Source organism: Rattus norvegicus, chromosome 10 (genome assembly GCF_021556685.1).
Source record: "Rattus norvegicus strain SHRSP/BbbUtx chromosome 10, alternate assembly SHRSP_T2T, whole genome shotgun sequence".
Classification (NCBI taxonomy): domain Eukaryota; kingdom Metazoa; phylum Chordata; class Mammalia; order Rodentia; family Muridae; genus Rattus; species Rattus norvegicus.
In genome coordinates, this window is record NC_141543.1 from 49677581 (window position 1) to 49698229 (window position 20649).

Here is a 20649-nt window from a genome sequence, read left to right on the forward strand (position 1 = left end):
TCCTAATATGGTGAGTGGCAAAGCTGGATGGGTGTCTAGGAGGCAGGGGCCTCAGGCCTCCTTGCTGCACATCACAGGTCTGGCTGCTGACCTTGAGGGACCCTCCCCAAACTGCATGTTTATAGTACCTACTGGATATTCCCACCTGCTAAGGGCAGCCTGTCGTCCTCACTGGCATCATGATGGCACAAAGTTTTCTTCCTCCTCTAAACAGTTCCAACACATACACATGATTCAATTCAAAAACGGACAAAATATACCTGTCTTAAGTATTATTGAGTTGCTACAACAAAAATTTACATACAGAAGTAAGATAGGAACATTAAAATGCAACCCACAGAATAGGGAACAGCATTTTGAAGCCATACATTTGATCAGACAATATCCAAAACAGCAAAGCCCTATAATTTAATAGCAAACAGCTCGAATTTTAAAGAGGCAAAAAGGACCCACATAGGAATTTCCGTAAAGACTCACATGATCTCTGAAATCGCTACAGTTGCTGACCAATCAGACCATCCTGATTAGGATGACTGTCAAAAACAAAACAAGAAACAAAAGGCATGCCTCCTCTCTTTTCCAGTACCCTGCGTTTCTGCTTTGTCCCCATTCCTGCCTTGGGATAAACTACAATTTTGTGGCCAGCTCACAACTAGCTGACATCGACGTCGAAGAGTGCAGAGGCACATTTATGTCTACTGTCACTCTCACGTGTTAGTACGCCTTGCACATAGTGCTAAATATGTATTTGCTAAGTTAATTTTAAAAAGGATTTCTTCCCTGTCTAGCCAGTGATGAAAAGAAATTGACCCCCCCCCCACCAGCAAGCAACACGGAGCTAAGAGGGCAACGCTGTTCTACTGCTGAGCTCCCCGCCCCCATCTTCCACCCCAACACTAAACCTTCATCTGATCCCTTCCCATAAGGCATAGATATGGATCGGATAATGAAATAGGGAAAAGAAACTACAGGCTCCAGAAAGAAAAGCTCCTTCCCAGATTCTGAGACGCTGCTCTGCAGTTGCATGCAGTCTTGTATGGCGCGACTTTTCTCTGAGAAGCTCAGCGCAGTCTAATTGGAATGAAACAAAAATCAAAACTCAAACCAAACCAAAATAAAAACAGATTTAAGATTATAGCACTGGCGCCCGTGGGTGCAGCGCACAGCTCGGGAACCACCGCGGTGACGGCTGCAATTTGGCCTTCCGGAGGTTTGGGGTGCGGGAGTGTGGGAGCGTGCTCGCCGCGGGGTAGGGAAGGTTTTTCCCGCATCCTCTGGTGGGCGCCTCGGCCTTGGGAGAAGCAACGTGCTTTGCCCTCTCGAGCTTCGGAACCTGGGCTTGCTCAAGGGCGTTTTCCGATTGGTCGGTGTGAAAGCTCTGGCTGATCCCATTGGCTGCGTGAGATGCGGGGAGCGGGGGGGGGGGGGCGGGGAGGATGAAGGACTCCTTTCTCCCTGGCTCCGTCAGGATATCAAACACTGTGTGTCGCTGAAGTCTCACAGGGTCGTGCATTCCGGTTAGTTCTTTCTGAAAGTGAAGCCATTTTCCCTGTCACTGTGTCCATAGCTGGCACTAGTGCCAGGATGCCCCGGTTCCCGGGCACCACCAATGGACTACCCATGTCCTCCGGTTGATGTAGCGCCTCCCCGCGACCGCACCCCTGGGCTCTGTTTAAACTACACGTATATGTTTAGAAGCAAAACACCATGATTGTCAGTGCATTCTGTTTTGTTTTGTTTTTTAAACCAAGTCCGTAAGGATGCACCGCAGTTTGATTTCTTTCCTTTACTGGACTCACGTTTTTGAAATTATGTGGATGACCTCTGAATTATGTGGATGACCTCTGACGTGGTCTAAGTAACTAACCATTATTACTATTGTTTGATGTCCAGATTGTGACCTTTGGGAGATCCTTGAATACAACCCATGCCATCCTTAAAATCTTTGCTTCAGAAATCTTTTATGATTTTTTTCAGATCTAAAGGTGCTTTATTTTGTTTGATAAAGTGTACACTAAGCCTCAAAATTGTTGTCTTTCTGTTCAGCCACCGAGTGCTGAGGTTATACGCATGGGCCACTGTCCTTTGAGTCATTTCTTTCTTTCAGATTTTTTTTATTAATGCATGTTAACTGTGCTTAGTAATGGCTTTCATTTTGATAACTTTACACACACAATCTTTGTTCATATCTGCACACACATCAGCTCTCCCCTTTTCCCTCTTCCCTCTGGTCACCTTTCTCTCCATAAGTACCCATCCCCATTTTTATGATTAAAAAAAAAAAAATCTAGCTTCCACATGCTAGAGAACCCATGCCATGCATTTCTTCCTGGATCCGGCTTACTTAACTCTGTGATCTTGAGTTCTTCCCATTTTTCCGGCAAATAACATTTTATTTTTTCATTTTTCTTTTATTGAACTTTTCTAATTCTACCCCCCCATTTAAAAAAAAAGTGCTTTAATATGTAACCCCAGTTAGCCTCAAACACACAGATATACACCGTTCTCTGCCTCCCAAGTCCTAGAATTAAGCTTAACTTCCGAGCTACCTCCCTCCAGCCCTCACCCATGTCCACGCCACCCCAGGGGTGTCCTTAAACCAGGTGGGGTTTTTTTGTTTGGTTGGTTGGTTGTTTGTTTGGTTGTTTGTTTGGTTGGTTGATTGGGGGTTTTGGGGGGGGTGTTCTTGTTTTAGTATTCCAGAACTCAGGAAAACTATGCCTTGCTGCAGAAAGGTTCTAGAATGTTCTTTGTGTCTTGGGGTCGAGGCAATGTTGGGTTTTTTTTGTTTGTTTGTTTGGTTTTTTGTTTTTTTGTCTGTTTGGGTTTTATTTCTTTAAACAACAACAACAACAAAAGGCTCTGAGAAAACAACTTGAGTTTTTCTACAGTCCCCACTGCATTCCTACCGAGCCTCAACTAACGGCTCTGGAAGCCACACCGCTCAGAGAGAATGTAAGAGGCAGGGTGTAAAGTAGAGACCCCAGTAGACCAATCAGAGTGCAGCATCCCATAATGCCACCTGGCGGGCAACCAATAGGAATGCAGCTGGGTCTATAAAAGCTGCGGTGCTCGCCATCCTCTGCACCTGAGGAGAGGAGGGAATACGGCCCAGGAAGATGGCACGCACCAAGCAGACAGCACGGAAGTCGACGGGAGGCAAGGCTCCACGCAAGCAGCTAGCCACGAAGGTGGCACGCAAGAGCGCTCCAGCCACCGGCGGCGTGAAGAAGCCGCACCGCTACCACCCTGGTACTGTGGCATTGCGAGAGATCCGGCGCTACCAGAAATCCACCGAGCTGTTGATCCGCAAGCTACCGTTCCAGCGCTTGGTCCGTGAAATCGCCCAGGACTTCAAGACCGACTTGCGCTTCCAGAGCTCGGCTGTAATGGCGCTGCAGGAGGCCTGCGAGTCGTACCTCGTGGGGCTCTTCGAGGACACGAACCTGTGCGCTATCCATGCCAAGCGGGTTACCATCATGCCCAAAGACATCCAGTTGGCTCGGCGCATACGCGGAGAACGGGCTTAGACCTCCACAGGCACTGCTCATCAACCAACCCAACGGCTCTTTTCAGAGCCACCCACAGATTCGGAAAACAGTGTTGTAACCAAGATTTCTTTGATCTCCTTCACCTCTGGAGATCAAGACACAGTGGCTGGGGATCCAAGTGGCTTCCCAGGGATAGGGTTAGCGAGGTCAGCAGCTGATCCTTGCCCTGTGGGCTGTTCAGCTTAAAGTACATCCCATTCTAACCTGCCTTCTCTTAACAGGTATCGTGGCCTGAGCCTTTGTAGTGCAACGTTAATAGCTGTATTGGTGACTGTCCTTGTCCAATGAAGGCAGGAGCCCAGCTCCTACGGGTAGTAAACATACTGTCACAACTATAGTGTTCGCATGGTGGATAGTACCCAAATGCGTCCACAACAGTTATCAATCAAGTAAGTTTTGTTAATTGCCTAGTGTTTTGAGTCAGATTTGGCCTGAAGTTAAAAAGGCTAGCTGTTCCTGTGCCTTAAAAGTTAACTTTGCCCGTCTGTTACAGCGGTGGCAGAAGTCAGGGAAATGCTAACTTACATAATTCCAGGGGACACATCCAGAAAATTCTGTATTAGAGGATTCCTGTAGGGTAGGAAAGCCCAGCTATTGTATTGACTCAACCTGATTGGTAAGCAATAGGAACCTCTTATCAAGAGGATGTTTTGCCCTGGAGTTTAATTCTCTGGGTGTTAGTATATTGTCCCTACAAAGAGCTGGTGGTGTTCTGAGATGACAGGCATGGAGACTAACCTGCTTGCTTACTCAGAAATCAAACTGAGAGGAGCCTGGTTAGCTGAACTGTATAGTAGAGGGCTGAGGGGGAATAGCCTGAATGTGGCTGTGAAGTTAATACAGAAAACTTTACTTCTGCTACATAGTGGAATCACTTATTAATGGCTTTGTTAAATACATAGCCAAGTACTGCCTAACGTTGAGAATACTAAGTTGTCCCATGCTTGATTTGAAGGTGCTCAATGTTAACTGTGGCATGCTTTGGTATCAGTGGTATAAATTACTCCCAGGGTGTGCAGATAATGTAAATATGCAACTGGAAAGTTCTGAAGCCCATTGTGTCTCCAACACCCCCCCCCCAGGCTCCAGCCCCAACTTCTTTTCTTTCTCTCTCTTTCTCTTTTTCCCTTTCTCTTTCTCCCTCTCCCTCTCTCCCCCTCTCCCTCTCTTCCTCCTCCCCCCTCCCCCTCTCTCCCTCTCCACCTCTCCCTCTCCCCCTTTCTCTCTCTCCCTCTCCCTCTTCCCGGTGTGTGTGTGTGTGTGTGTGTGTGTGTGTGTGCGCACACGCGCGTGTGTACCGGCACGTGCGCTGGAGGTTGGGGTGGGGGGAGTCTAAAGGCAGTTTCTTTGTAGACCTAGCTGATCTAGCTATCCTGAAACTCCCTCTGGCCTCAAACTCAGAGATGAGCCTACCTCTGCCCCTCTGCCTGTCAAGTGCTGGAATTAAAAGCATGGATCACCACTTCCCAACTTTCAATCCCTAATTTCTAAATTTCCCCCTTTCCTTTCCTGGTCTCAATCCATGCAAATCCGACCACACTTTCCCTGCAGTCCCCACCTGAATCACCAAGTCCCCACCTAATCTCTTTCCCCTGTCGATCTATTGGTCCCACAACTCTAGGGAAGCCATATTTCTGTCACTTCCCCTGACCCCACCCTAACCAGCGAGGTCCCGCCTCCATCACCGCCCCCCACCTCCCTTACCCCACTCTAACCAGTGAGGCCCCGCCTCCACCCTTCGGTGTACCAGCCTCAACCCCGCCCCTGCGGCACCTCCACCAAGCAACCAGCCTGCGTGCGTTGACGCCACAATGCCGGTTTGCCCCAGCTCCTGGTCTCTCTCAGTGCTGTAACACAAACCCAGCCTTTCCCCCACGCTGCGCACTTGGCCCTGGCACCCAGCGCAGTGCAAGGCTCCTTCCTTGTGAGTACTCGCCAGACGCTAGGGGCCCCTTCTCTCCTAGGTCGCCTAGCCTTCTTGTCTTAGCCAGCCATCCTTTCCCCAAAAGAAGTCACATTTCATAAGCTTCAAACCGTGGACCACTCTGACTACATGGGTCTCCTAGATGAGCCCTCATTGACAAAAGACCTTAGGTGACCAAAGCCCTGATGTCTCTCTCTGCCCTAGGGGAAGCCAGGTGACCTCGCCCTTTTGGCCCTGGTGGGCAGTGGTGAGGCTCTTGAGCTTCGTTCGGGAGGAGCTGATGCCCTGTACTCTGCTCATAGAAAGTTCAGATGAAATTAACATGGCAGCCACTCCGGAATATCCAAAGATGCCTTGGCTTTCAGGATTCAGAACAGAGAACAAAAGGGGGGACACTGAGAGTGGACCTCATTCCCAAACTCTCAAAAACAACCTTGGGAAGCAGGATAGGGACAGTTCAGGGTCTCCAACGCCTGGTTTAGCAGGACTCAGACTTGAAGGGTACATGTATATGTGTACCTGTGCACATGTGTGTTGTATTTGCCTTCAGAGTGCATCCGTGTTCATATGCCTGTGCTTGTATGGTGTGTAAGTGTGCTTACACATGTTTTCTGTGTGGTCGTGTTCATGTGTAGTTACAAACATTTACCCGTGTGCAAGCTTGTATATGTACATGTGCCTGCATATCTACATGTAGGCCCTGTATTTGTGTGTGCATGTGCTGGTGTGTCCATGTGTAACCCCTGCATCTGTGGGTTGTGCTGTGTCTTTTCTGCACGGCACCTTAACTGGAAGAGTCTGTATTCCTTTCTAAGTTTCTTCGTTTTACCAGGGGTGAGTTAAAGACATTATTCTGACACTTGACTATTGTACTCTTTTGGGGTGGGGATGTGGCTCCAGGGCATTCAAAGGGCTGGACTAAAACACCGAACAGGAGGTTGGGGGATTTAGCTCAGTGGTAGAGCGCTTGCCTAGGAAGCGCAAGGTCCTGGGTTCGGTCCCCAGCTCCGAAAAAAAAGAACCAAAAAAAAAAAAAAAAAAAACCACCGAACAGCTGGGCACAAAGGCACTGGAGGGAGCGTGTAGCTAAGCTGACCTAGACACCAACTCCAAGCTCGACAGCTGAGGTTCAGCGGTCTGTCTGTCTATCACTTGGTCAGTGTATTTGCTCCCACATTTGGACACCAGCTTTTGTCCCCATCTGTGAAGGATCAACAGAGCAGACACGCATGCTATACAGGAGCCCAGGAGAGTTGAGCAGGCTGCCATTCTGTGATCCTGCTTGCTGTGGGGTTACAGTGAAAACTTTCCCCCTGTTTCTCCCCAGGAGCCATGGATGCTGTGGAACTTGCCAGACGGTTGCAAGAAGAGGCCACATGTTCCATCTGCCTCGACTACTTTACTGACCCTGTGATGACTGCCTGTGGCCACAACTTCTGCAGAGAGTGCATCCAGATGAGCTGGGAGAAGGGGAAGGGCAAGAAAGGGAAGAAGAAGCAGAAGGGCTCCTTCCCCTGCCCTGAGTGCAGGGAGATGTCCCCTCAGAGGAACCTGAGGCCCAACCGCCTACTGACGAAGGTGGCTGAGATGGCCCGCCAGCACCCTGGGCTGCATAAGCGAGACCTGTGCCAAATACACCAAGAACCCCTTAAGCTGTTCTGTCAGGATGACCAGACCCCCATTTGTGTGGTCTGCAGGGAGGCCCAGGAGCACCGTATGCACAGGGTGTTGCCTCTAGATGAGGCTGCAAGAGAGTATAAGGTGAGTGCAGCACCAGGGGTTGCAAGTCCAAGATAGGGAGTGTGAGTTCAGTCAAGTTGGCCTCAATGGGAACCTTCGCTTCATAATAAGATTCCTGGCACTAACAGAGTGGGTGGGGGAGGGGGAGCCTCGTGGGAAGAAAACTGTCTAGGGACAGCCACAACAGGAGGAAGTATCCTTTGCCTCCAGAACAAAATAGGTGTGTGACTCATCCACATGTTCCCAAGACGGTCTATAGTACCATGTTTTTACCATGTTTATTAATGAGCGGCAAGCAAGAGTGAGAACACACAGTGAGTAGCAGCTACAAGCAGTAGATAGATGGTCATCCAATGAGTTTACAACGTCCAGCAGAAGCAATTGAGGGAGGAGCCTGATTGAGAAAGAAAAGGTAACATTGTCAAATGGGGGGTCTTACACACAGGGGTCAGCAGAATTGACAAGGGAAGTTGAGGCTGCAAAGGTAACCACTGGTTAACTGAGCTCTCCATGGATGTGCTTCTGCTGACTGAAATTCGGGCTTCTTTTTTTTTCCTACTGGATGCATTTTTACATCACAGGATAAAAGATAGTAACCTCTGTTGGGAGTGGCTTGTCTTATAGTTTTTAAGCACATAGCATTTTTAATCTTGGGCTATTTTGCTGTTTGTTTTTTTACTCCTACTTGTAACATCAGAGTTTGCCTGGGTGTAAAATAGATATGTGTGTGTGTGTGTGTGTGTTTGTGTGTGTGTGTGTGTGTGTTGTATGTGTGTTGTTTGTGTGTGTGTGTTGTGTGTGTGTTGTTTGTACTGTGTGTGTGTTGTTTTTGTGTGTGTGTCTGTGTTGTGTGTGTGTTGTTTGTGTGTGTGTTGTGTGTGTGTTGTGTGCGTGTTGTTTTTTTGTGTGTGTGTGGGTGTGGGTGTGGGTGTGGGTGGGTGGGTGGGTGGGTGGGTGGTGGTGGTGGTGGGGTGGTGGGGTGGATGCTGCTTCCAAAGCCAGCTTCTCAGTGAGTTCAGGCAGCATAAACAGTTTACCAGTACAGTGTATATTACTGTGAGCTAACCTCCAAAACCCAGGTCAAGAAAGGTCATCTCAAGGGCTCCAGCTTGGGGCCCTTGGCATGGCATAGCCACTGGAATGGGAAGCTGGACCATCCTGTCTAGGAGGATCTCTGGGGTCTGTACACCCTCAGACACTACAATCCAGACGTAGGCAGAGATGGGATCTGCTGATTGGAGGCCTGTGTTTGTGTGTCCAGCTCAGATTGGAGGAGGACATAAAATATCTTCGGGAAGAGATGATGAAGACAGAGACACTGCAAGCCAAGGAGGAGCAGACCTTAACGGAGTGGCAGGTGGGTGCCCAATGGCTGCTGTCCCGCCCTGTGTGCCCATACCCATCCTCATCCATGACAGGAAGTGCCACACAGGGCTTCCAGTGTCTCCTGGCGGGGGTGGGGTGGGGTGGGGGGCTTCAAAGAGAAATAGGTTTGGTTTCCGACCTGCAAACTGAGCCTACACAAGATGACAGGTAAGCAGAATTTTAAAAGTGAGTCTCAGGTGAAGCCTGGTGGGACACTTGAAGCTTGTCAGAACAAAATAACATATCTAAAAAAATTTTTGACAGGTTATTCATAAATTCAGGTTAGTCTTGAACTCATAGGCTTAAGAAATTCTCCTGCCTCAGCCTCCCCAATAGCTATGTCTATAGGCAGGCACTGCACCTGGCTAGTTCAAATCTTTCTTAAAAATTATCCTAGTTTTATGTGTATTGGTATTTGCCTGTTTATATTTATGAACTGTGTGTGCAATGCTCAGCAAGGCCATGAGAGGGTGTCAGGTCACCTGGAACTATGGAAGGATGTGAGGCATATGTGGGTGCTGGGAATCAAACCCTGGTCCTCTGGAAGAGCAGGTGCCACCCTCAACTGCTAAGCCATCTCTCCAGCCCCCTTTTAAAAGAATCTTTTTATTCAGATCTTAAATAGCTCTATTTCTTTATTCTAAAATCCAGACAATGCTTTCATAAAATAAATGTGGGCTGTACATTTGACTTTAAAGACTGAGAAAGGCTACAGATTGGTCCTTTCATTTCAAAGTTATCTTCCTTGTAAAGTGGGATCACGGAGACATTAGTTAGTTGGTTGACTGCAGATCATCTTGTGGTACTGCTGGGCAAGGATTGACTTCCTCCTGTTCACTGGAAATGGGCTGTTTGGGTCAAGGGGTGGCTTGTTGGTGCTTTTTTGTGATCCCAGAACTCAGAGGCAAAAGCAAGATCTGTGTTAGTTTGAGGTAAGCCTGGACTACATAACCAGTTCCAAGCTACCCAGAGCTATATGGGAAAAGCCTATCTCAGAAGAAAAGGAAGACAGACAAGTACATCACACACACACACACACACACACACACACACACACACACACACACACACACGGGAGGAAACACGAGGGAGGGGGGAGGGAGGGAGGGGGAGAAGGAGGGAGGGAGGGAGAGAGGGAGGGAGGGAGGGAGGGAGGGAAAGCAGGGATGGAGGGGCCTATTTGGGAAGTTTGTTGTCTCTGAAACTCTGATTTCTTACTAATTTTGATCAACAGCTTTAGGGACATGGGTAACTCCAATCTCATGTTTAGCCTGGTTATTAGGAGGCCCCTGTCCTTTTTACGAATCATGCCTGTGTCTTCCTTTGAGTTTGCATGTTCTAAAGCCACTGACAGCAGGACACATGGACATTAGAATGCATGGGTGATATTACCCAGGGCCTGTTTGTGTAACAGGGCTGGTGTGGGGAATCTCTGTCAAAAGTCCTGATTCCCAACTTTGCCCAAGAGTTGTAGGTCACCAGGCGTCCAGAATTGCTGTGTGTCAACACTGAAGGATTCCATCCTTCCTGGGCACATCTCATAGCCAGTTTGGGGTCCCCATCCCATGTCCACAGGAGAGAGTGAAAGAGCGGAGAGAACGCATCCTGGAGGAGTTCCAGAAGGTGGTCTTGTTTCTGGTGGAAGAAGAACGGAGGCTCCTCCAGATCCTGAAGAAAGAGGAGGACGACACCTTAGGGAAGCTGCAGGATAGCAAGGCCTCCCTGGACCACCAAAGTCGCTCCCTGGACCTGATCCTGTTGCAGCTGGAGGAGCAGACCCAGCAGGAGCCCCTCCAGATGCTGCAGGTAAGGCCAGAGCATGCTGAGGCATTCACATCCTTGGGATTTTCCATGTTGCCACCAACCCAAGGGTGCACCATGAGGTGAGGTGTGGCCTGAAGGTGTGCACTCAGCTCGGAGCTTGCTGAATACAGCCAGACAGACAGCGTGAGGCCGGGCTGACGTTTGAAAGTCACTGACCCATCCTGTCCCAGCACCTTCACAGCAAATGGCTCACACCGTACACAGTACGCACACTCTGAGAGAGAGACAACAAATACATTCTCAAAAGGGGTTTTAGCCCAAAGTTCTGGAAGTCTGAGATGAGAGCATGCTTCTGCCAACTGTTGATTCTGCTGAAGGCCTCACATGACAGACAGCCCCTGCCGGAGTGGGTGAGGGCAGGCTGACTTCAATATCCTTTCTCATCTCCCGTCACCATGGTGGACCTGTGACTAATCACCTCTTAAGCACCCTCCCACATTCTGACTGCTCCATACCGTGACACCAGGAATTAAATTCCAACCTGGTGTTGCTGGGAATGTAACATAGCTAGCCAAGGCAGGTGGACCCTTGAAGTGTTCTAGGCCACGATGTTAATGGTGCTTGAGAAGTCTGCAGATTCTGGGCTTCTAGAAAATCTCCAGGGGCCCTAGGCTGTCATACACACATACACCCCAACCCTTCTCCCTCCTCAAACCATGTCCACTGTACTCTTTTCTTTGCCCCTTTGTTCTGTGCACCCTAACTGGATCTGCAAGCTGCCAGAGTTCAGAGGAAACTGCTCTCTCCTTATCCAAACAGCTTAACTCCCCGGATGGCTTCATTTATGCTCAACCTGAAAATACCAAAGGGGAAAATCCAGAAGTAAACAATCCTTAAGTATTAAGCTACTCTGAGGGATACGATAAAATCCACCTCGGGTGTGAATCGCCCTTTGTTGGATATATCTATGTGTTATCACCAGTAACTGTCCTGGCTATCAAAGCTCCTGTGAGGTGACCTGTGGGTGTGCACAAGTAACACTCCTAGGAGCACTGGCAATTTATATTGCCTCAGAGAAGCCTGAGCAGCCTCAGGTGAAGCTCTGTGAAACTCAAGTGCTGGGGCTGCTTAGGTGGATGGAAGCACAGGCTCACTGTAGTCCACTGTTAGGGATGGCTGTGCTATGTTAGCATTCTCTGTGCCAGCCTCGTAGACAGCATCATACACACATACACAAAAGCGTGATATGTGAAGGACTTCCAATTCGGGGTTTACTGTTGCAAGAGAAGAGGCACTGGGTAAGGAGCAGGGAGGTGTGGCTCGCTCGCTGGTAGAGTGCTTGCTCAGCAAGGGGCCCTGCTGTCTGTCCCCACTACTGTAAGTGCTGATCAGGTTTCTCAGGACTCCTCTCTGCTGACCAGACCTCAGGCTTGTGACCATGGACTGAGCAAATGCTTAAGGTCTGCCGAGTAGGAGTGGAAGATTCCAGGGTGAGCACGACTTTGCTATCTGGGAAGGGACTGCTCTCCAGCTGAGGACATGTCCCAGAGTAGTGGACAACAGAGGTAGCTTTGACACCAACAAGCAGGACCAGCTCTGAGTGCTCCTCCCTGTTGCTTGCAGGATGTGAAGGACACCTTGACCAGGTACTGTCTCTCACTCTCAATAGAGATAGTGGTGGAGGTGGGTGAGGGCAGAGCACATGGAGAGAGAGCCAGAGGGGACATGAGCCCGTGTTCCCTGGAGGAAGGAGAGCCTCAGCATGCAGTATCCAGAGGTGGTCCTCCCCGTGGCTATCAAGACTGTGTGCAGAGTTCCAGGACAGATAGAGGTGCTCAAAAGTTTCCAAGGTAAGTGGAGACCCAGGTTTCCAATGACCCCAGTTCCCTGGGCACTGCTCTGCCTTACCCAGATGCCACCCGGGACCAGGGCTACCAACTAGAAATTAGTGTCTTAACCTGGGTTTACCATCTTTCCAAACCTGATTGCTGAATTAAGTTTGCCCCATTCAGCCCTGGTGACTCACCATCATCAGTATCCACAGGGATTTGTCGAGTAGAACCCTTCGATAACCCCAACCAGCTGGGACTGGTGGAGGGGAGGCTTTTGGGTGGATACGGAAAAGAGCCATTTGGCCACCGTGCCCCACCCTGCCCATCTTGAGGGTTCTGACCCCTCCACCTTGAATGACCCCTACTTTTCTCTGTCCACCTGGACCCTCTGCAGAGGATGTGGTGCCGGACCCCAGCACAGCATATCCCTATCTCCTCCTGTACGAGAGCCGCCAGAGGCGGTACCTGAGCCCGCCGCCAGAGGGCAGCGCCCCCTACAGCAAGGACCGGTTCTTGGCCTACCCCTGCGCTGTGGGGCAGAAGAGCTTTTCCTCTGGAAGGCACTACTGGGAAGTGGGCATGAATCTCACCGGGGATGCACTCTGGGCCTTGGGGGTGTGCAGGGACAATGTGAGCCGAAAGGACAGGGTGCTTAAGTCCCCAGAAAATGGCTTCTGGGTAGTGCAGCTGTCCAAGGGGAAGAAACATCTGCCCCTGCTACCCAATTCCATTCCAGTCACACTCACGGAGCCTCCCAGCCACATGGGTATCTTCCTGGACTTCCAGGCCGGAGAGGTGTCCTTCTACAGTGTGAACGACGGGTCCCATTTGCACAGCTTCTCCCAGGTTGCCTTCCCTGGGCCGCTGCTGCCGTTCTTCTGCTTGGGGTCTCCAAAGTCGGGCCAAATGGTCATCTCCACAGTGACCATGTGGGTGAAGGGATAGAGGCTTGGAGAAGGGCACAGACACTGGGTGTGCTATGGTTCCCCAGAAGGCAGGGCGCTTCACCACCGTGGCCACCTACCTAGGATTCTCTGGATTCTCTGGGGTGCTAAGAGTTAATACCTGTGCTGGCAGGGCAACTAAGCAAAATACAATCAAGATTAAAATGCTCAAGTGAGAAAGACGACTACAGATAAAATGCTAAATGGGGGGGGCTTTGGAAAGAGTCTTGATGATCAACTCATTTCTAAATATATACGTGCTCACCAGGCAAGTCAGTCTTCTGTTTTGCTAGCCTTCACCTCCCCCAAAGCTTAATATCTTGGTTCCTGGTGCCCTTCTCTGGCTACCGGTCCTTTACAGAGAAAGTGGGGTCCTACCCACTCCAGCCCTCTTAAGATAATTGAGGGTTCCTCTCCCCTTCTAACACATATCCTTTCCTAACATGCACCCCCAAGACCCCCTCACTTCCCATTCCTGTTAGAAGTTACCAGCACCCCAGGACTCAGGCAAGGTGGTATACTGGCGTAGCACACATTTCCACTGTGACCCTCATGGGTCCACGGTGTGACACGTATCTTGTTCCCCACTGGGGTCACTCAGGTCTACCACAGACATGAGGGTGGTGCTGCAGGCTCTGAGCTGTCCAGGGGTGCTGTGGGCTATAGACACAGGGTAAACATGCAAAGAGAAACCACCAACTCCTTTGGCTACCACTCTCAGGGGTTTCTATGTCCTTGAGGTCGTCTTGTGCATCAGTACTACTCCGCATCCCTTTCTCGTGTTTTTCCTCATGGCCCCTGCTCCCAGGATAACTCTGAGAGTCAAATATATTTACAGATACCTAGGCCATAAACTTTGGCTACTCCCTAACTAGCTCATAAGTTAATCATCCCACTATTTCAAGTTCTGCCCCGGGGCCAATTACCTGGTCCTCAGTTTTTGCTGCTGTATAACATCAGTGTTCAGGGGTCAATCTTCTACTGTCTCTATCCCAGCATCCACCACCTCCTGCTGTCTGATGTCCCACCTAATTTTCCGCCTCAGCTCATTAACCGATCAGCCTTTTATTGACAGGCAAATGCTTTTACACAGTGATTCTCTCTACGTTTCCCCTTTTAGTCCAATAAAAGCCTCCTTTTCTTACAGAATAAACTATATACAATAACAATTATGAAAACTACTGGGTAAGATTTACATTCATAATGTTCAGTCCATATGTTTTGGCAACCTTGGACAAAGTATTCTATTATCTATCCTATGTTGGTGAGTTCAGAGTTCTGTACCTAAATCAATTTCTATTACAACTTGCATTACCAACTTAAAATCCTAAACAATTTAGGCTTAATTGTGAAGACTGTAACTATCTAGTCTTCAACCCCAGAGAACTGAGAAGGAATACATATTACCCGAATGTATAGGGAGCGCAGCCAGGCAGCTTCCAAAACCAGAAATGACAGGCTGACTGCTTGGAGTCCCCCCATTCCTGTATGAGGTGTGAGCATCAATCTTCAGATTTCTGCTCAGTATATCTGACAGACTTGTCTGTGAATCAGGAATTACGAAGGACTTGCCTACCTTGTTCTTGCAAAGCTCAGCAGCTGAGTTCCCTGCATCCCAGTTTATCCATTTTAGACAGCATTCTGTCAGCAGCTGAAGCATGGACAGGAAAATAAAAAGGGCTGGAGAGATGGCTCGGTGGTTAAGAGCACTCACTGACTCCTCTTCCAGAGGTCCTGAGTTCAAATCCCAGCAACCACATGGTGACTCACAAACATCAGTAATGAGATCTGATGCCCTCTTCTGGTGTGTCTGAAGACAGCTACAGTGAACTCATATATAATAAATCTTAAAAAAAAAAACAAAAAAACAAAAAAAAACAGTTTGTTGCCCAGTGGCAGCTGGCCACATTTGAAGCAAACTCCATAGGGAGGCTCTTTGATGCTCATATTTCTTTGAAGTAGAAAAACGACTCCTGTCAGGAGCAGATCTACTTCACTGCCAAAAAGCCTTTTAATAATAAAACATCTTTAAATGTCATATTCTGTATATGACATTTATATCTCTGATGTTTCTGAAAACCATTTATAACTGAATTGTCTGTTTCTAGCTATTCACTATCTGATAAACCTTGAAAACACCTACAGGGGACTAAATAAAACTTATTTTGAAAATAACTAAGCTAGTACCTATAAGACCATATGTTTGATTACTATTAACTTGTATTAATTATACTAATAGCAGCTTTTAAAAACAGGAACTTAATATTGCATTTTAAAGATTCACCTAGGTATAATACCACAAATAAGATTTGAAAACATAGTATGTTGTAGCAAAATATTAACCTCAATTTTGCATCAACGTACAAAGATATATACCTTTGTACAACAAAATGTAACCTCAATTTTTGTTATGGTTTGTATATGCTTAGCCCAAGGAGTAGCACTATTTGGAGGTGTGGCCTTGTTGGAGTAGGTGTGTCACAATGGGCTTGGGCTTTAAGACCCTTGTCCTAGCTGCCTGGGAGTATTCTGCTTGCAGCCTTCAGATGAAGATGTAGAACTCTCAGTTCCTCCTGCACCATGCCTGCCTGGATGCTGCCATGCTCCCACCTTGATGATAATGAACTGAACCTCTGAACCTGTAAGCCAGCCCCAATAAAATGTTGTCCTTATAAGAGTTACCTTGGTTATGGTATCTGTTCATAGCAGTAAAACCCTAAGACAATTTTGTATCAATATACAAAGATCTATACCAATGTAAGATTTTTGGCTTGTTAATATTCTTTGGTCTAAAAGTAGATTTAATAATATACCATTATTCCTATACCCTCCACCCCACTTTCCCCTCAACACTAGATTAGAAAGATAGAGGAAAGAAAAAGAGAAATCCCTGAGTCTAACTGTTGTTTCCTCCCTGATCTAAGACCATAGCAACTTGTAACCACTCCCCTTAAATGACAAACATCCATAAGCCATCCAACTACCAAAACAATCACCCACCCCTGCCTTTGGGGAATGGGGCACACTCTCTTAAAATTGTCTGCTGATTTGGGGTATAGTTTCCTTTTAGGGGGCCCAAGAAAACTGGGAAAATGGTTAAATCCTAAGAGAGCTAGCTGTAGCAGTTGTCCTTTTCTATGTATAGAGGAAGTTCAGGGCTTAGCTGAAGTCCTGACTACAACAGAACAGTTTGATGTGACCAACTGCGGTCAAGTAGCTTTCTTTGATGCTATCCTGGATGCAGAATTTTGAAGAAACATCGTTGAGGCAGTCTGAGGTAGGATCAGGCGAGGTGCTGGAATAGATACTGTAAGGGTCCATGACTCGCCAAAGAATGACACCCCGAACTCAGAGTACACAAAAGCACGAGCTTTATTCTGCACAAGCACGTTAGGGCCCACTGCTTGCCAAGATGGAGATGCCCGGGTGAGCTCACAGCACTAAAAGCACATTAGGGGGAATTCCAGGGAGGGGTGGGTAACCTTATCTTAATTAGTTGCCTCTATCTCTAGGGACATTCCAGAACCATTGTGGAGGTTGGGAGAGCTGGAAACTGTTGCTGGGGAAGCCTAGAAACTGTTTCTGACCATTGCCCTTGCCTCAGGCTAGGTGATGGACAGCTACTGATGTTGGGTTAGTTTCTGATTGGCTGCCCCAGGCCTGGAGCTTTTCCAGTAACTGGCTTGCCTGGATGTGCCCAGTTCTTGGAAATAGAGATCTAGACCTAGTCTCCTGAACTCCCAATTTGAAGCCTGTCGTGGAGTCAGTCTGTCTCAGTCCTCTCACTACACCTCACCATCTCAGCATCCTCAAGGTGAATCTTGTCAGGGCTGCTTTTCTGGTGGTTTCTGTGAGCACACAAACTGTCAAAGGTGTGAAAGGAAAATTATACAGATTTAAGGTTTAAAAATATGAAGTTAAAAGAGTATGTTTCAACTCAGGACTAAACACTGTGAAAAGCAAGTCCAGGCAGCCCCGCCCTGCCGCTAGAACTAACAGACCATAAAAGGAAAGGAATGCAGAACAGACCAGGAGTACCTGATCTGACTCACAGGCCACCTGGCAGGAAGAGATAAGCCCCCAGCCCCCGACATCCAGGACGCCCCAAACCTGCCAATGTGTGTAGCTATACCTTATTACCTCATCATGTGAAATAGCCAATCATATGTGAACATGTCTATGTGCCTCGTTTGAATCCACCAATCCCCGTAACTATACATCTGCTTCTGTACGCCCGCTTCTGCTTCCCCACTCCCTATAAAAGCCCCATGCTGGAGCTGCTGGGCGTGCAAGTCTTCCGAAGAGACTGTGTGCCCGCAGGTACCTGTGTTTTCCAATAAACCCTCTTGCTGATTGCATCCGAGTGGACTCGGCTCGGTCATTGGGCGCTTGAGACTCCTCCTGAGGGAAAGGTCCTCTCCGGGGGTCTTTCAGGTGTTATACATTTCCACATTAACATAATGAGTATTCCCCAACAATGTTACCCTGTCTCTGCTGATCTACGGTCACTAGTCCTGTGTCAGCCTTTGCCACTTTTTTTTTGGCATGTTTTAGAAGGCTGGGGCTTCTTTTTTGATTATCTCTAGGAAAACATTGTTTCTGGGAACACCTTGCCTATAATCCCTTTTGAAATGACCTTATTTACCATAATTAAAAATATCCGACATTTTGATTTTTCTTAAAACCTTTCAAGATTTTTTTTTTCTATTTTAAAGTGACATCTGTTTTTGTGTCCATTAATCCTTTGATCTCAAGTCCATCCGACTGTAATTTTAACTTTGGTCTCTCACCATTTATCATAGTTTGCCGCAATATCTGGCTTTTGGTATCTTCAGAATCCCTCTGATCCGTAAGAGCAGCTCTATCTATTAAATGGCTTGCTTGAGTTTTGGGCAGTCTGTTGTATCAGGCTTAGAGTTTTATTCTAAATGTTTTTCGGAAGGAAAACAAATGGCTCAGGTTTTTGGTTGAGCCCAGAGCAGAGCCTGTTTTCAGGTGTTAAGGAGTTGCTCTGCATTTCTTTGGATGACCTGCATTCCCAACCCTTACATCCAGTCGGTTCCTGCCAAGCCTTCCACATTTCAAGGGAAAGTTCCTCCCAGAATCGTGATGACTGAAGAAGGTATCCTTTAGGAACCGTTTGCTTCCAGTCCTTAGGGAACGACAGGCTGGTTCACAGGCTTTTTGTGCTGTGTCTGTGCCAGCATAACTGGACTGTCAGTATTAAACTCTATATCCACAGCAGCTCTTATCCATGTATAAAGTACAGATCTGGACCTTAAATGCCTTTTTGCATTCAGCATTCGCATTTTTAAAAGAGTTAACAATTCAATTAAAATCCCTCTAGTAGTTGGATCTGACCTTGCTTTACTTAGAGCCACAGTTAATCTTTGTAAAAAGCCAGTGGAAGGCATTTGAACCCTGGGTTATCTTTATAAGTGACTGAACTCTACCCTGTTGTTCAACCTCATCCCATGCATGTAAGGTTATTATAAGGCACTGTTTTGGGACAGCATCATCAAGGGAAATCTGTACTCTCAATTCCCAATACGGGGACCTCCCCTTAGTAACTGATCCTTGACAATATCAATGCCTCTTGTCCTATTTTGTGGATTCATGATTGAAGCCTCATCTTTCCATCATGTCAGCCATTGTCACTGAAGGCCAGGCCCTAAGATGGCTGGCATCAAATCTCCAGTGGTTTGGATTACATGATGTTGTGTGGCCCAGTTATTACATAAGGTGAATGTAAGCCACAGATCATTACTGCTTCCTTAAACTTTAAAATCCTGTGCCTCTGTAAGTTCCGACTCAAATTCTTGATAACCCTGTGGATTTCAGGTTTTTTTGTTTTTTTGTTTTTAACAGATAGAGACTGCCCTTTTCAGTCTTGTTACATGCTGGTGCTTGTTACATTCTGGCCTTCCTCTGTCTATCTCACTACCTCTCTCAATTCTAATTTTTTCTAATTTTTTTCCTAAGGCCCATCTCCATTTTTTTTTTTATATTTTTCTACTTGTAGCTCTGCTATCTTAGTATTTTCTTCATTTTATTTATAAATCTTTCCAATTTCTCTTCTATGGCTTGTCTCCATTTCTCATATCTCCTCTTGTATCTCTACTACTATAAAAATTTCCTCATTTTCATTTATATTTTTTCTAATTTTCTAAGGCCTATAACCTACCTACAATTCTATCTTCCAGTCTTATCTAAGTCTGTTTTCTTTTGATCTCTTTTTAAAAGGATATATAAAATTTTAACCGTTATTAAAAAAAATAATTTCTATGCTGATGTGTATTGTGAAATTATACGCACTCCAGATGCCCTGTGCCATTTTGTCTCTTTCCACTTTTAACATGGAAAATATTTTTCCCTTTAATCTCTAACTCCGTAAGGACTTCGACTTCCCAATTTTAAATAATCTATCATGTTTTATATTTAGTCTCTTTCCTCTTTTATTTTCAAACTTAATTCCTTACCAGTTCAGAAGTTTGGGGCTTTTTAGTTCCACAGCAGCTGTGGGAAAAAAATGTCTCTTTTGCCCTTTAGTTTGCAGGCTCCACAGACCAGCAAGTGTCTATGGCATTTAACTTCACCCACTCAGCTCAGTTCAGGAGGCTGCCCATTGGTTCCACCTTCTGCTGGCCCTACCCAGGTCTTCCCCAACTGCAGCCTACGGTCTAAAGGCTTTAGGTCTTTATTTGCAGCCACCGGCCGGAAGCCAAGCCTACTTCCCCAGCTCTGGGTCGCAAACTGCGTTTGGCTAGTGCAGCTCTGAGAAGTTGCTCACCTGCGGGACACACCAGAGGCTCGTAGCAAGCCGCTGCCTGACTCTGCAGCCGCGGTAGGACCGCCCGGGCCGCCGCACTACACAGGCTGGGGTGCGTTCCGGCTTGCTACCCGCAGTTGCTCAAGTGCTCAGCCAGCCGCTGCGGGAAATCTTAAAGGAGCCCTGCCTGGCTTTCTAGTTCCCTGCCGCTGTCCAGAACTTTTCTAAATTGCTGACCCCCGCAATGTCGGATGCACTCGCGGCAGAAGTTGTGGCCGGAGTCGGTCATCACCATAAACTTTGGCTGTTTCCTGACTATGGCATAAATTAATCATTCTGTTATTCTATTCTAAGTTCTGTCACATGTAACTGATTACCTGGTCGTCAGTTTTTGCTGCTATCTCCATCGGCTCTTCTGGGGCCTGTGTGGATCCCAGCATCCACCCCGCACCCTCTTTTCCAGCTATCCCACCTTCTAATTGCCTGCCTAAGCTCATTGGCCAATCAGCTTTTTATTGCCAGGCAAATGTTTTTTACACAATGCCCAAGATCACCTACAGAACCCACGGCCAAATTTGGCAGGACCCGGGTCTGGGGGAGCGGGGACACCACCTGCGGAAAACTGTCACCATGAAAATGCGATCTCTTGCACTATAATTCGATCCCATTCCCGAGCCGTGTGGTAAACAGCGACTAATCCAAGACAAAAGCGGGTTCTAAAAGAATAATAAAAGCCAGTTTTCTGCTTCCGCCGCGGTTC

The 20649-nt window shown here is 47.4% G+C and overlaps 2 protein-coding genes and 1 long non-coding RNA gene across 5 annotated transcripts; 2 read left to right on the forward strand and 1 right to left on the reverse strand.

Moving 5' to 3' along the window:
* Nucleotides 1-3024: 3024 nt before the first annotated feature.
* Nucleotides 3025-3585, forward strand: H3f4 (H3.4 histone, cluster member). Its single transcript, NM_001109642.2, is given in 1 exon segment — nt 3025-3585. A coding segment is annotated over 1 exon segment (411 nt). The 5' UTR covers nt 3025-3119; the 3' UTR covers nt 3531-3585.
* A 1838-nt stretch (nt 3586-5423) lies between these two features.
* Trim17 (tripartite motif-containing 17) lies at nt 5424-13305 on the forward strand. The gene is made up of 7 exons (NM_022798.2): nt 5424-5475; nt 6803-7236; nt 8477-8572; nt 10156-10386; nt 11968-11990; nt 12091-12194; nt 12571-13305. The coding sequence occupies exons 2-7, from the start codon at nt 6808-6810 to the stop codon at nt 13119-13121; spliced, it is 1434 nt and encodes a 477-aa protein (NP_073635.1). The 5' UTR covers nt 5424-5475; nt 6803-6807; the 3' UTR covers nt 13122-13305.
* Nucleotides 9203-20612, reverse strand: LOC102555997 (uncharacterized). Of its 3 annotated transcripts, XR_015631651.1 has the most exons (4): nt 20267-20366; nt 14891-14966; nt 14697-14771; nt 9203-10248 (listed from the first exon to the last, which is right to left on the reverse strand). It is a non-coding gene; the product is annotated as an uncharacterized LOC102555997 (long non-coding RNA). The 3 variants fall into 3 exon arrangements; XR_015631649.1 differs by lacking the exon at nt 14891-14966 and having other exon boundaries at nt 20267-20612; XR_015631650.1 differs by lacking the exon at nt 14891-14966 and having other exon boundaries at nt 19911-20366.
* Between the last annotated feature and the right edge of the window lie 37 nt (nt 20613-20649).

What these genes read in the sequence shown, in the direction of transcription:
- Trim17 (NM_022798.2), top strand. Translation starts at nt 6,808, where the DNA reads ATGGATGCTGTGGAACTTGCCAGACGGTTGCAAGAAGAGGCCACATGT. An exon ending in AGCCCCTCCAGATGCTGCAG is followed by an intron (nt 10,387 to 11,967) that starts GTAAGGCCAGAG and finishes TGTTGCTTGCAG; the next exon opens with GATGTGAAGGACACCTTGAC. An exon ending in GTGAAGGACACCTTGACCAG is followed by an intron (nt 11,991 to 12,090) that starts GTACTGTCTCTC and finishes TGTTCCCTGGAG; the next exon opens with GAAGGAGAGCCTCAGCATGC.